The sequence below is a fragment of the Sinohyriopsis cumingii genome, chromosome 6, assembly GCF_028554795.1.
Source record: "Sinohyriopsis cumingii isolate HCF-2022 chromosome 6, ASM2855479v2, whole genome shotgun sequence".
Lineage (NCBI taxonomy): Eukaryota > Metazoa > Mollusca > Bivalvia > Unionida > Unionidae > Sinohyriopsis > Sinohyriopsis cumingii.
Window position 1 is genome coordinate 160911419 of NC_142966.1, and position 14210 is coordinate 160925628.

The 14210-nt window shown below is 33.5% G+C and overlaps 1 protein-coding gene across 6 annotated transcripts in view; it reads left to right on the plus strand.

Annotated features, from left to right (window-relative positions):
- LOC149798401 (receptor-type tyrosine-protein phosphatase alpha-like) overlaps positions 1–14210 on the plus strand; it is a 611129-nt gene that overhangs the window by 414575 nt on the left and 182344 nt on the right. For all 6 annotated transcript variants that reach the window (XM_089963598.1, XM_089963597.1, XM_089963599.1 and 3 more), the window contains one exon: positions 1036–1176. In XM_089963598.1, the coding sequence (XP_089819724.1) occupies positions 1036–1176 (141 nt within the window). The remainder of the gene's footprint in view (positions 1–1035; positions 1177–14210) is intronic.

The window sequence follows — 14210 nt, forward strand, 5'->3', positions numbered from 1 at the left end:
ACGCCTCAACGTATATTCGGGGCTTCATAAAGATAAAATAATTCTAATTTTGAGTCTCTTCTAATTGTAAAACTTTACCAAATATGTTAGGCCACATATCCATATTCAAACTGAAAGTGTCATTCCTAGCTTTGACAAAATCAAAGTCAGTAATACCTCCCTGAAAGTGTATCACCAATATAGATTACGTTATGTTCAAGCCATTCCTAATAGACTAATTGTAGTTTGTTCACTCTTATAACAGCGTTCATCCATAAATTTGTTTTCATAAGATCTTTTCCTGACCGAGGTATATTTTCTCTGTTAACATATGACACGCCAATAAAACATCACGCTCGAAAACATGTTTTGTTGGGTTTTTGTTTTTATAATGGCAATACATTTTTATTTACTGAAAGGAACAGTCATTTAATCTCACATATATCATACTCCAGCAAATTGACAAACATTTGTTTGATAGAAGAGACATACAAAACAATAAAATTTTCAAACCTAATAGAACTTTATAAATGTCTATCATTGCCAAGCCACCATTAGAAAATGTGTTATGCATAATGGTTCTGTGAACGTTGCGAACAATTCACTGTCATATAAAAATTAAAATGAACTCATTTAATTCACCTATTACATTATCCAGAGGATTTAGTGACGGAATGAATGTCCAGTGATGTAAATTCAGTCATGGACTGCAATTGTAACCTGTAATGAAATGTTTATGCACGATCAAAAACTTGATCTGATATGTAGAATTTGCATTATTAAACATACTGCCCGTATACAAAGATATACATTCTCGGAATGAAGGAATCCTAAAAACGGATCTTATTTCCTAATACATTTAAACATGCCAGTTGATACAATAATCAACACCAGCCAGTCTGGTGAAACAAGTTATCAAATGCACGTGACTATTACATTCTTGTGGACTTATTGTTTTTTGTCTTCGTGTGCACTCTGTTTTTGATACAAAATAATGATATAATTCGAGGTTGAGACTGCAAAAATGGCGTAATTAACATTTGTTTCTTTCATCAGTCTGTGACACAGGAAAATACAGTTATAACTGCAATGAAACATGTGGTAATTGTTTATACGGCAATAGCAGTTGCTCTACATTGGACGGACACTGCTTACATGGATGCCAGACTGGATGGGTGGGTGACAATTGCAAAAGAGGTAAGTAATATTTTCAGTGCAAACGAAAGTGCAACTAATAGCTATGTATGATACTGGTACTTTGATAAACAAGTGCGTGACATCGATAAGTAACTTAGACTAATATACGTAAGAAGTATGTGCTAGTGTTGGATCTCTATAACACTTGTAAAAAAAACATTAAAATCATGTATATCTAAGACCATTTCTGGACCACTACTATTTAAGAAACTTCAAAGGTCAAAATACCATATATAAAATTCTAATCTGGACAATAGCGATGTATTTCAGTAGTGGACCACATAAAAACAAACGTTTAAGTTTCGTTTCTATTTGCAACGATATTCCTAAAGTAAATGTTTGGGTTCAATGCAACAAAGAGTCCATTGCTGGATCCCTCTTTTCTAAATAAATTAAACCTACACCATATACAATTTTTTTAAATCTGGAGGATATTGATAATTCAGAGCTTAACCTATGATAAACATTATGTTTTTAAAGTCGCTTATCCCTACATATGGATGTTCAGAAGGAACACCTTTTTTAAAGGAAGAATTATAACAATTTTTTCCTATTCATATTTTATATAAAATTAAGAAGATTCAAGTTCCTAATGAAAATACTAATTGTTTCATTCAGTGAATGTGGGTGAACATATAATAGTATATGTATAGGTAAACATATCAAGAGAAACTCGGTAAACTCGAGGTAATTCTGTTTGCGAACGAGGTCATGTGGACTTCAGCAGAAAATAAACAGGTAATGCAATTTTAAAGCTTGTATAGCCCTGCGAAACGACACAACTAGCTAACTTCCAGTCAAAAATGAAATTTATTATTAAATTAAACAATTACACAGTAACCGAAAAATAATTATTTATTTCATCATACTGTACACAGAATTCCTCCTCCCTTATATTAAATGTAACAAAGATTACCAAGAAAGTATTTCCAGGCCTGTTTTACATAGCACTAAATTATAAATAGTACAATCATTATAATAAAATAGTTCTACTGAAAAACTGAAGGTCTTAAAGTGCTGTTTTACTACAAAACAGATCGACACAAATTTATAATATTGTTCAGTGCAGAGAAACTTATATTCAGGGATCAGTCCTATGGGATATAAATAACACATGCAAATTAAAATATACTAACACCATATTCCATATACATAAGTTACTAATTCATATATAAATTAAGAAATTAAATATATCTTCCTAAATGCTGTAAAAAGTTCTAGCAATCTGGTGGAGTGGCCACCTTTCCGAAAGGCGAACAGCTGGGCACTTTGCTAAGATACAGTTACAAATATCACGATTTTTTTTTCTTCATATGGTCAATTGATTTCAATGCAGATTTCCATGTTATGACAGTTTGATAAGCACGGTGATGAAGTATAAGCAAGGTAGATGCTCCTTGATATTTAAAAGCATTTACTCTGACCAGACTTCTATCATATGTACAGGATTTATATTAAAGATGGATTGGTGATAACTATTTATTTTGTTCAGGCTATATCGGATTTAGAAGAAAAAAAAATGTTTTTTCAATTTTGTTTTGACATAATGTAGATGATAAATACAAATAATACGTACTATTGTTCGATACATTAACATTTCGTCGCTGTTAGATGGCAGAAACAATGAAGGTGAAATGTAAAAATGATCGTTTTCTGGCCCGAAACCTATTATATTTGATATGTATGGAACGTTTCATTCATCTGTGACTGAAATATCAAACTACTGTTATGTTTCATAATTTGTTGTCCAACATAATAAAAGGCTTTCAGGTACATAGCCATAAGAGCATTTGAAACAGACCGGTGACACAATTTTGCAGTATAAATCAAGACCTAGCTCCTGTTATGTACGTCATATGGATATTGCTCAGAGGGTTGTACAAATCTTTCATAAAACACTAAATACCTTGTTCATTTGTGCAAAGGTATTCATTGTACAATTTGAAAGAATATGTGTATGAAAAGCAACGTTTCAGGTAATTATGTTTCTCCGATAATACTTACCGAAACAAATTACGTTAGGAATGTATTTGGACAATGCATTCGAAGTACAAAGCAAATTTTGTAAATTGTATATTTCTCTGAGACTAGTTACACAATCAGATTACTTAATAACCCTTCCAACCACCCTGCCATGCGAGCAGCCTCGTTAGTATCTCGCTCGGCTAAACATTGGCGACACCTTTTGGCATCCAGGTAATGTAATGGGCAAGAGTTATTACCCTGTATCTATTGATATGGACTAGGAAAGACGAATTGTATTATTTTATTGGGTCTAGATTTTCGAGTTAGCAGCCTAATATTCCTAACGTAATGTGAATTGAGAAAGTATTCGAAAGAGAAAAATGATATGTAATAGATACAAAATCCCATAAATGCTTTGTTCCGAGTTGGGAAAAGGAAAGTCATCGTCATATCCATTCGCCGTATCAAACTCGTTATTTCCGCTAAGTTTCGGAAAGATATAGCTTTATCTGAATATCCTAGTTACGCAAGTTGCTCTGCATGAATGCAAAAAGATGTATCCAACAATTAACCTTTAACAGCGTACATCATACACAGGTTTATACTAAAACAGGATGAAAATGAATTTAATGTGTAACTTATTTCAATTATTCACGTGTCATTTCCCTTGACGAAATCATGAAAACGTACCCGTTTTTGTTCTCTCTTTAAAGTTTCATATATACGTTGTATGTCAATTTGACATGTGTGACTAAAGAAATGGTTGGTTTTCAAACCAGGATGGAAGACCAGATGTTTGTCAAGGGTTGTTTATATATTTGACTGATGCATAACATCGGGACTTTATTAGAATGTGGGAAAATCTATTCGTAAGAGTTATTGTTCTGTATGGTAGTGTTGCAGAAGAAGGCGCGTTGCATGGAGCGAATGGCGGAATACATGGTTCCAATAACGTAGTTTTTCAAAACAGATTTGTAGTATTCCTTACTTGCACATAATTATTCTGCATAAGAATCCTGGGTTGGAGATGGAGAGGAAACAGGTTTGCAGATATGTGTTTGAACGTAATGCGATCACATGTATTCTTACGATTTTAATACTTTCATCAATATATGCAATTCTCGTTAGGTTTTGGCATGCGTAGTAGTATATGACTGCATATGTTTCACACTGTAATTTAAATTTAAACAGTCCAGTATTTCAATGATTGTTTCAGTCTTGAGTTCCAAAGAAACCTTTGAACACACTTGTAGTGTTGTTTTTCACGTACCTGCTTTTCCATCAATGTTTTGTCCATTTTCCAAAGCCACTCTTTTATTTGTAGATTAGAACTCTTTGTTTAAATTAATATCAACGTATTATAACGTTCACAATTATTTGTGTTATAAACAGCGATACATTTGTAAATCCTTGTCACAAAATATGTATAAAACCATGTATAGTGTACCATACAAAATAGTGTATTGTTTATACAAGTCTGTATGTTCAACATCTTGCAATATCCTTTGTTGTTCTACGGTTTAACGCCATTTTACAGCACACCATAAGCTATGCATGGCGGAAAGTATTAATGGTGGAGTACGAACCCGGGATAACCCCGGAAAGAACCATCGACACACGAAAAGCTACTGGCAAGCTTTCTCACATACCCACATTAGCTGAATCCGAGACTCGAACCCACGCAGACAGAGGTGAGATGGCTGAGATCGGTAACGGAAAGCGTTTTAGACCACTCGGCCACTATAGACCACTCGGCCACTCGGAGCCCGCGCAATATGCTTTGAAAAGCTCGATCTTTAAAATGCGTTTGTTCATGTTTTGGTGTTTTACGAAAGGTGTCTGGCATCATATGGTCTCACATTAATTGCAGAATAATAGGTCTTAAACCAAAAATAAATTATCATATAAATTTGTACCGATCTATATGTATTGATACGATATCAGTGCAGTTTTAAATACCTCAAAGTTTATTCGGAGCTTTATAAAACAGAAACCATTCTAATTTTGCGTCTCTTCTAAATGTAAAACTTTACCACATCTTAGGCCACACATCCATATTCAAATTGAAACTGTCATTCCATTATTTTTCACTAGTTCGTTTAATATCCGTTTGGGAATGTTTTTGAGATCTTTACAAATGTATTATTATGAATACGATCGGAAATAGATAAATGATCTGACGTTACAAATAACTATAACCTTTTACTTTAAACTCTGCATTAAACATTGAAAACTAAGGAAAATTATGCTGAGACTATATGTAGATTTAAAACAAATATCAAATTCAGTAATATTTCCCTGAAAGCGTACCACCAATATAAATATTCAAACCATTCCTAATACAAGAATTGTACTTTATTCCCCCTTATAAGTACGTTCATCCATAAAATTAAATTCATAGGATCTTCTCCTGACCGAGGTATATTTTCTATATTAACATATGCAACGCCAATGAAACATTACGCTCTAAAATATTGTATTGTTGAGATTTTTATGTATAATGGCATTACATTTGCATCTTCTACAAGGAACAGTTATTTAATCTCACATATGTCATACTCCAACAAATTGACAAAGATTGTTTTGATGGAACAGACATAGGAATCCATGATATTTTCAAAGCTAGCATAAATGTATCAATGTAAATCGTTGCTAAGCCACCTTTGGAAAATGTATCATGCATAACGTCCCTTAGTACTTTGTGCAATTTTGACTTTCAAATAAAAGTGAAAATGAACTCATTTAATTCACCTATTACATTATCCAGACGATTTGGTGACGGAATGAACACACAATTAATCTTTTGAATAATTTATGGTTTCAAAACTATTATTTAACAAATTGTTGTTTTGGAGCGCTTTTTGTAATCTGTAAACAATTTATAACCATTTATATTTTATTTTCAAAATTAATCTTTATAAATTTATTCAAATCCTTCCAAACCTGATGCCCAGTGATCTAAATTCAGTCACGGAATGTAATTGTAACCTGTTGTATAAAATGTTTCAGCAGTTTACGTTTTACTTTCTATCCAAACCTCTCTTTTTCGGCAAAGTGAAGTGGCAGTCCTGAAAAAGTATTGCAATGAAGTTTAATACGTCCAAAGAGACTTTCAGAAATTCAAAGGAACTAACAAGATTGAAAAGGGGTATGACCTCCAAATTGTGACGGTTATTTAGCATTTCCCTTAGCTTGCTAGCTTTTATAATTGTATTATTCTTTAATATTATAGACAATATGTCTTCAAATACTAATAAGAGATATAGGCATATTTGATCGACCTGTCTACATCCTTTGGAGATTTTGAAAAACTCTGAAAGAATGCCAGTTGGTAAAGCTGCAAATTGGATAATACAATAAAACGTTTTAGCAAAATACTTGATCCAACATTAATGAAAGTAAGAAATTTAAAATGCTTGTTCAAAATCGAGTAACGATAACATACTCGAAAATTGTGATTCCTCTATAATTTGCATACAAGATCGTTGTATTTTTGCAATATATAGTCCAATCAAAAAACTAATTTAATCGTGAGATATTGCTTTATTCAATACTACCTTTTATTCTTGAGGCAATACCACATGATACTAATGTGTATACAATATTAAATACATTAATTAAACTCCATTTCCTCGGGTGCTGTTTTTGGTTTATCCTCCTTGAGTATGCAAGTGATAATACCTCGTTTCAAAACAATTGAGAATGATCCAGTTTATTAAGATTCATATCTTGTTCCAGCGATAAATTCTCAAATTTTATCCAAAAGACTTTGATAAATTCAGCTGTAAGATATCTGATCTTGTACATTTGACAGTTTTGCTTTTCGGAAGATCAGGTACTTCTGTTTGGGTAATTTTTCAGCCCAGGTTAAAGGTTGCTCTTGGCTAAACCTTTGAATTGTAAAGTTGTTTTATAAGGACGTCTAGTCTATATATGCTACCTGTTTTTCCTCATTACATAGAGTACTATAATGCTCTTTAACATCTCACATAATTCTAAACTGACTTGTAATGTTTTCATCTCCATCTTTAATTGATTTGTAATTGTAGTATCGACATAACTTATATTCTATAAATGACAAGCGCTTCTAGTTGGTTTTGTGCCCTTATCTAACCATTTTACTCTGGATGTGAAAGTACTTTCTCTAAGCTTTTCTTTTTGCACACTTAGTCTTTCAACATATTATTATGTTATAATGTTGTTGTTTTTATTATTGGTGCCTAAAGCTGATTTGAGGAGAATGCTTTAGTTAGCACCATATAAGTAATTCTGAGACAACGAAAATATTCATTGTGAAGGCATGAAACTTTTCAGTGGCTTTAAATCTCGAGATGTGCATTTGCATTGGCTAATCAAAGATAACTATCATGTAATCGTTTATACTTTAGAATCAAGACATATCGTGTTACCACAACAACACTATTATTATGTTCTCAGTCATTTAACTTGTTTGAAATTTTTAAATCCTAAATTGTCATTTGTTTTAAATGTCTGTCAATTTAACATATTCCTCATCTTGATCTTATAACTCAAATATATAAGTTGGTGTTCAAAATTTAAGCAAAACTTTCATTTACAGTATGTTCGTTCTTGATAGGATGTACACATGGACGAGGTCCGATAGTGTATAGATTTTGTGTTCGATTCTGGAACGACCGGTAGTCATTTTAAGCTAAAGGCAAGGGTGGAGTCGTGATAAGTTATTCGTACCCTACGGTTTATCTGTGTAGCCGTGTTTTGAACCTTTTGAAGTTTCTGTAGTAGATACTAAGACGAACCAGATAAAATTTAATTACAATAATGCAGCCTTGAAAGTACTAAGAATCACACGGGCGTTTTAGTGGCCTCAAGCGAAAGAAAATTGCGATCGGAGTTGACACGTCTGAGTTCCACATTTGTAGTATCGCATATGTTGTTTTAATTAGTGAGTGACACCTAGGTTTCGTATTTTATATGTAAATATTATTCTGGTATTGCCAATACATATTGTTTGAGATAAAGAATGTGAATAAGAAAGTCAACCCATGCCGATCAGGATAGTTTCAGTTATATGACCATTCATCAGCAGCTTGTTACATGTCATTCATATCGGAAATGCAGCCCTCTACACATTGGATGGTAGCGTCAACATATGTTGGTCATCTAGATTTCGATATTTGAGAGCTATCAGCGTACTATAGGTGAGAGAAAACAGATGTTGATCTATTACACCTGAGAGCGGCTTAATTTATAGAATGAAGCAAATGGGGTGGAGAAGAGAGACATGTGCAACAATAAAGCGTTGATCAACTGGACTGGAATGTTTTCCTATCACGGACACAATATCAAATACATGATGGGGATATTGAGGTAAAATATTTTGGTATATTGTGTCAAATGCTGCAGACTAGTCAAGGATGTAGAGAACTGTAATCTATCTACTACCCGAGGCAGAGCGAATTTCGTTGACTACTCAAGGAAATGTAGTTTCAGTACAATACGAGACCATGCCAAGACTGTACATTTCTAAAAGGACTATCGGAATTCCGATGAAATAAAAATTCGGATAAGACATCCTTTTATTATTAGGTATTGTTAAACGTAGGGTTCTTCAATAGAGGCTTACAATCGCAGTTGTGAAAGCTGATGAGTGTTATCCGGATGAGAATTGATAACCTCGGTTAGTGATGTCAACAATAAATCTAAGCACTCAGGAAGCAGTGATGTCAGAGTCTCGTCGAGTTCACATGACTTTGGGGAACTCTTCGTCACAATTGCATGCATCAAATACATAGAGACGGTTTGGTTAAAGGTTGTCGTTGAAATTTTTTACACTACTATATGGTGACTACAAATAAATTGAGATCATTCCATCAAACCTTTTGTAATCGATTGAACTTTGTAACGGAATAAACACGCAAACAGGTCTGGAACATCACATCGATGAAAGGTCGGAAAAATTATGTATATATATTCCATAACATTAGCTTGTTCTTATCCTAGTAGAGATCTCTGCAGCTGAAACTTTCGGAGAATTTAGTACTAAAGTGTGCCAAATTTGCTGCATGAAATATGTTTGTGACATTCTTCTTAACTGCTTCATAGATCTGCTTATGGATAGTGAGCCTCGCTAGAAAGCGATGTTCTTTCTGCCTTACGACGTTCTTAACATCTCTGGATCTAGATGAGTACGATGATATTTAATCTTATATCAGACATGACAGTACACATGTTTAGCCATGTAATCGGATTTCATATCCGGCAATTATATTAAGCATTTTAAAAAATCAAAATATTTGACATTATCAAGCCATAAAAGTAAAATGCTGAGTCACCATTTAGGACATGTTTATATAATTGGGGATATACGAGATAATCACACTATGAAAACGAATTGTACAGAACACACAATTCGCCTTATTCTACTGCGGAATTACAAAAACCATACTATTCAAGAGACTGCAGTAGTCTAAAGTAATGTCACCATTTTGTAATGTTTAAAGGTCACAAATACCTTGAATGTTGGAAGAACATTATTGTATTATATGTCTCTCAATGTTCAACCCCATGAAAATGCCAGAAATTTACCGTTATTTCCTACAAGTACGTAAACAATAATATCCCTTTCTGATTAGTATTCATATAACACAATTTAATATGCAAACGAAAATTGAACCCATCTGAGTGTATTCATTAGATGCACGTTTTTCTGTATTATAATATCTATCCATCACATTCACGGATTTGTGATCTATTTTATTATCTTTTAAGAGGAATTATGCATGGTCAGTTACGTCTCTGTTCATCTAACGACAGTACACAGGACATTTTTTTAACATTTATGTGCCTATTTTACATATTCGTAAAGTCCATGGTTATAATGTAAATGTTACTTGACATATCTGTTAATATCGATCTAATGAAATGGATAACTAACTAGTTTAAACTCTGCTTTGTTTCGTGCATATTTAACAAAGTAATTTAATTATTTATACACCATAGCTTTTTAGACATCAGTTAATAATTTCTGAAAAATATACAGTTACTGATTTCGTTAATAATTTTGATTTGCAATTTTATATGTTTTTGACGGATATTGGATGGCTTCTTACTATGGCTATGGTAGTAATAATGGACGGTCCAAGAAATGTTAGCGTAGAGCAGAATATGATCATTATAACAAGAGAAAAACAGAATACTTTCGATTTTAGAGATTCATGTAACAAAAGTTCAAATATTGAGCGAGATTCGAATAGAAAAGAGAACATAGGTTTCAAAGGGAAATGATGAAAAGGGCATATATTGTTTTATGTGTCTTGACTTTGGAGGGTCGGATTCTTTAATGTTTTGAAAGAGAACGTCAAATTAAACAGACGTTTAAACAAAGTGTAATAATATGGATACAAAAATGATTTCTTTCTTCAAAGTGCACAATTCAGTAGACCTGCATGTCATAATCTCGTTAGACTAACGAATTAAACTGTTCTAAATAATTCACAAATATACTGGCCAAGGCACATATTTGTTGCTCTTGATTGTTGAGGATAATTTCTCAGTTATCTAACACTATATTTCTAGTGATGAAAATACTTAAGTTTATTTTCTGCTTAGCATAATGCAAGTTTAAAGTCATCAGTTTTAGAGGGAGGTTAATATAATATTGCTTTAAACAACCAAGTATGTCTGCGTTGACTCAGAAGACTAAATCCATGAAGAAACTATGAAACATATATAATATCATTATTTGCACATAACTTCTAAACTGGTGAATTTCAATAGTAATTATATGAACACAGGAACATATTTAAAGGACAAAACAAGTGTTGTTATATCAATTATTCATCCAGGAGACAGCACCTACTCCTAAATAGGCCATTTTTCTATAGTTCGCAGCTTTGAGCAATAAATCACGTGAGTCCAGTAGGTGCAAAAATCGCATTTCCTCCACTTACCAAAAGATTAGGTCATGGAAACAACTAAATTTCTCAGGGTGGAACTTTGCTTGTACAGATATTGTATTTGGCTGCTACGGATCTAGTGTCGCTATCAGTTAGGAGCCCAGGTGCAAATATTGAATGGCCTGTTTTTTCCCTCGTGTTTCAGTTATTATATCTTTATCGGGCCATGCAGCTGTTGCCTCTATGTTATTTTTTCTCTTTTTCTTGCACCCTCTTTCATTGTTTTTAAGTATCGTACTGAACGTTTGTTTCTTTGCATGTGTAGCAGATTGGCAGTGTCTGCCTTGTTTAACGGACTTACTGTCATATAAAATGGTAGAACGCATCATTTGATCTGACTTTGAACTAATAACTACTTTCATATTTGTTAGACTTCGAAACTATCAGTTGAACTTCCATTACCATCAACTTCTAAAGACTGAGAATTTTGTTTCGGTTCGGGCTGGGAGCAAGCGTGATCTTTTACATGGAATTATCATTGACAACCTGCATCTGAGTAAAAGAGGTCATAAGAGTTAGAGTGATGAGACAATCTGAGACTATTTCGTCTTTCTTACCATCGCGGTTTGTAGATGGTGATATCCGCTATGCAGAAATGAACCAGCCGTTGATCAAGTGAATAAACAATATACGGAATGCTAATTAAATATATTTAAGATAAAGCGCCTAAAAAGTCGATTTTGCTGTCACTTATACGACGTCGTATCTTGTTATTGTTACACCTTTGAATTTTATCGATACGAAAGTATTCATTGTAGTAATGGCACTTAAAGTGGCGATAAATGCCAACAATTAAGGCTAGTTGGTATGACTTGTGTGCAGAGGAGGCAAGCAAATAAGTGCAATCATCTTTCTACTCCACTGTGTTAGTGTCAGTGACAAATGAGATTTACGCTCATTAAACAGTATTTACGTCCGAGGCTTATCTTTGCCTTCAGTGATGGACTCATGTTAAGAAAGACGATCCATACTGTAGCTCTCAAAGATAATAGAGTCTGAAGAATCTGATTGTAGCATCTTACCAGCGTATCCAGCAGGATCCTTAAACGTATTCGATCTCGTATCATGAAACAGTATGAAAAGAAATTAGGTGATATCACATAACATTAAGCATTGTTATGTTTGTTAATTTGTTCATGCTTATGATTGATGTATAATTGCATGTTGGACTTGACCTTGTCAAGTTCACTGTGTACCTGACTATAGAAATTTATGTTGTCCTTACTTTACAAACAAATAATACCTAGTTAATATGGATCTAAAGGTGCGGGATAAGTATTAGAATCATTATCAAAAATGTAAACTTGTTTATTTGGGACTGGTTCTAGGATATTAAGATTCAATTTGGAAAGAACCTACCTGATGTTTCCCATGTCCTTTATTGTATTTTCTTACAACGTAGAATGTTTTAGAAATGAGGTTTGGACTCAACGTTAGCGACTTAGTTTTTCTTATATAATCTTGTTTACTTAAATAATTTTTAATTCTTGTATTTAACATCTGAGGTAGAATTAGTCTTGTTGTTGGGTTCAGTATTTCATTTGGGCGGAACTATTAGTTAAAATTGTTATTCACTGACAATGCAAAGTAAGCATCAAAAATAATCATATAATATATCATTAATTGGGAATTAAATGTTTTCAGACAAGACCAATTTTGAATAAATGAAAACACTTAGCACATGATCACAATTCAGGCCATTAGTACAAAAATTAAGTGGTGTATGGTACGAATTAATGCAGGTTTCGTCGAAATTTGATATTCTAAATTGCGTGCCTTTGAGAACACTTTCTCTCATAACGTAGTCATGTTCACTTAATACTGACCAGTTACATCATTGGTTGCAGTTTCGCTCTAAAGATGGTTATCTTCTGGGCATTTTTCGTTGCTAGATCAGGAAATCAGTTTAAATATCCATAGAAGATATTGCTCTTAATATCATCTTAACCAATGTAAGCAATATGCTTGATATAACTAAGCAAAGTTTGTCAGGACTATTAGTCCCATCTAATGATATTCTGTGTTAGTGGTTAGACCGTCCGCCTCAGAAGCGGGAGGTAGTGGATTCGAACCCCGGCCGAGTCATACCAAAGACTTACAGAAATGGTACTAATAACTACCTCGTTTGGCGCTCAGCTTTAAGATGTTAGTGTCAGGACTGGTTGGTCTGGTGTCAGGATAATATGACTGGGTGGGACATCATGCTATGTGTCTGTGGCATGATGCCCCAGTGCTGGACATCACTATAAACTGCCACACTGCAGACATCGCAACGATTTGACTGACATTTTTTTTAAAAGCTACGTTAAAAATCCTAATCACAGACACGCTTTCTGTAAGTGTTGACTCCGGAACTCTCTGAATACCAGAAGCTCGATAGACCGATAGCCTGACATTTAAGATAGTATAGCCCCAAATGATCTGTGGAGTTTGTTTTCGCCATAAGTTGTCTGAATTCATTCTTTACATTCAGTAATGAAATAATTCTAACTAGATTAAATTCCCGAAGAAATCCATATATTATTGGTTGGAGACATTCCATATGGCATTATTACTTTATTGTTTCATTTTTGAAAATCAATTTTCATCCAATAGTAAAAATATACATAATTAAGCTTTAAGCCTAATAAATATGCAAGTGTCAAATTTATTAATATTTACAATTATCTCAATAATAAAATTGTGGTATTTTTATTTTCAAAAACATGGCAACCATTGAAATGGCAGTGCTTTAAATACGCGTTCTATTTTCAATTGAATCATGAGCCTCTTTTCTGCTATATTTTGTTTCGCAAAACCGAGCGATGAGATGGCTGTCTTTGTGACTCGGATACACCAGCGGCATTAAATGTCCAGCAGGCGACCAGTTCATGTCACCGGGGGAAATTATTTGCTTTTTTAGTCTGGTAGGAGTGCAGTCGTAAAGGATTGATTCAGTTGTATGGATTGATTCAGTTTTGATTATTATTTCTTTCCATTCGTTTTTTGTTTGCATTTATGTTTTACAACAAAAAATATTTCTTTTGATATTTGTTGTTCAATTTCCTTGCTAACTTTTTTACTCCTTGTTGCGCAGCTACTGTGGCAAATAGCCGGTAGTTTTGGCACCATTCTATTATGGAAGTAAATAAG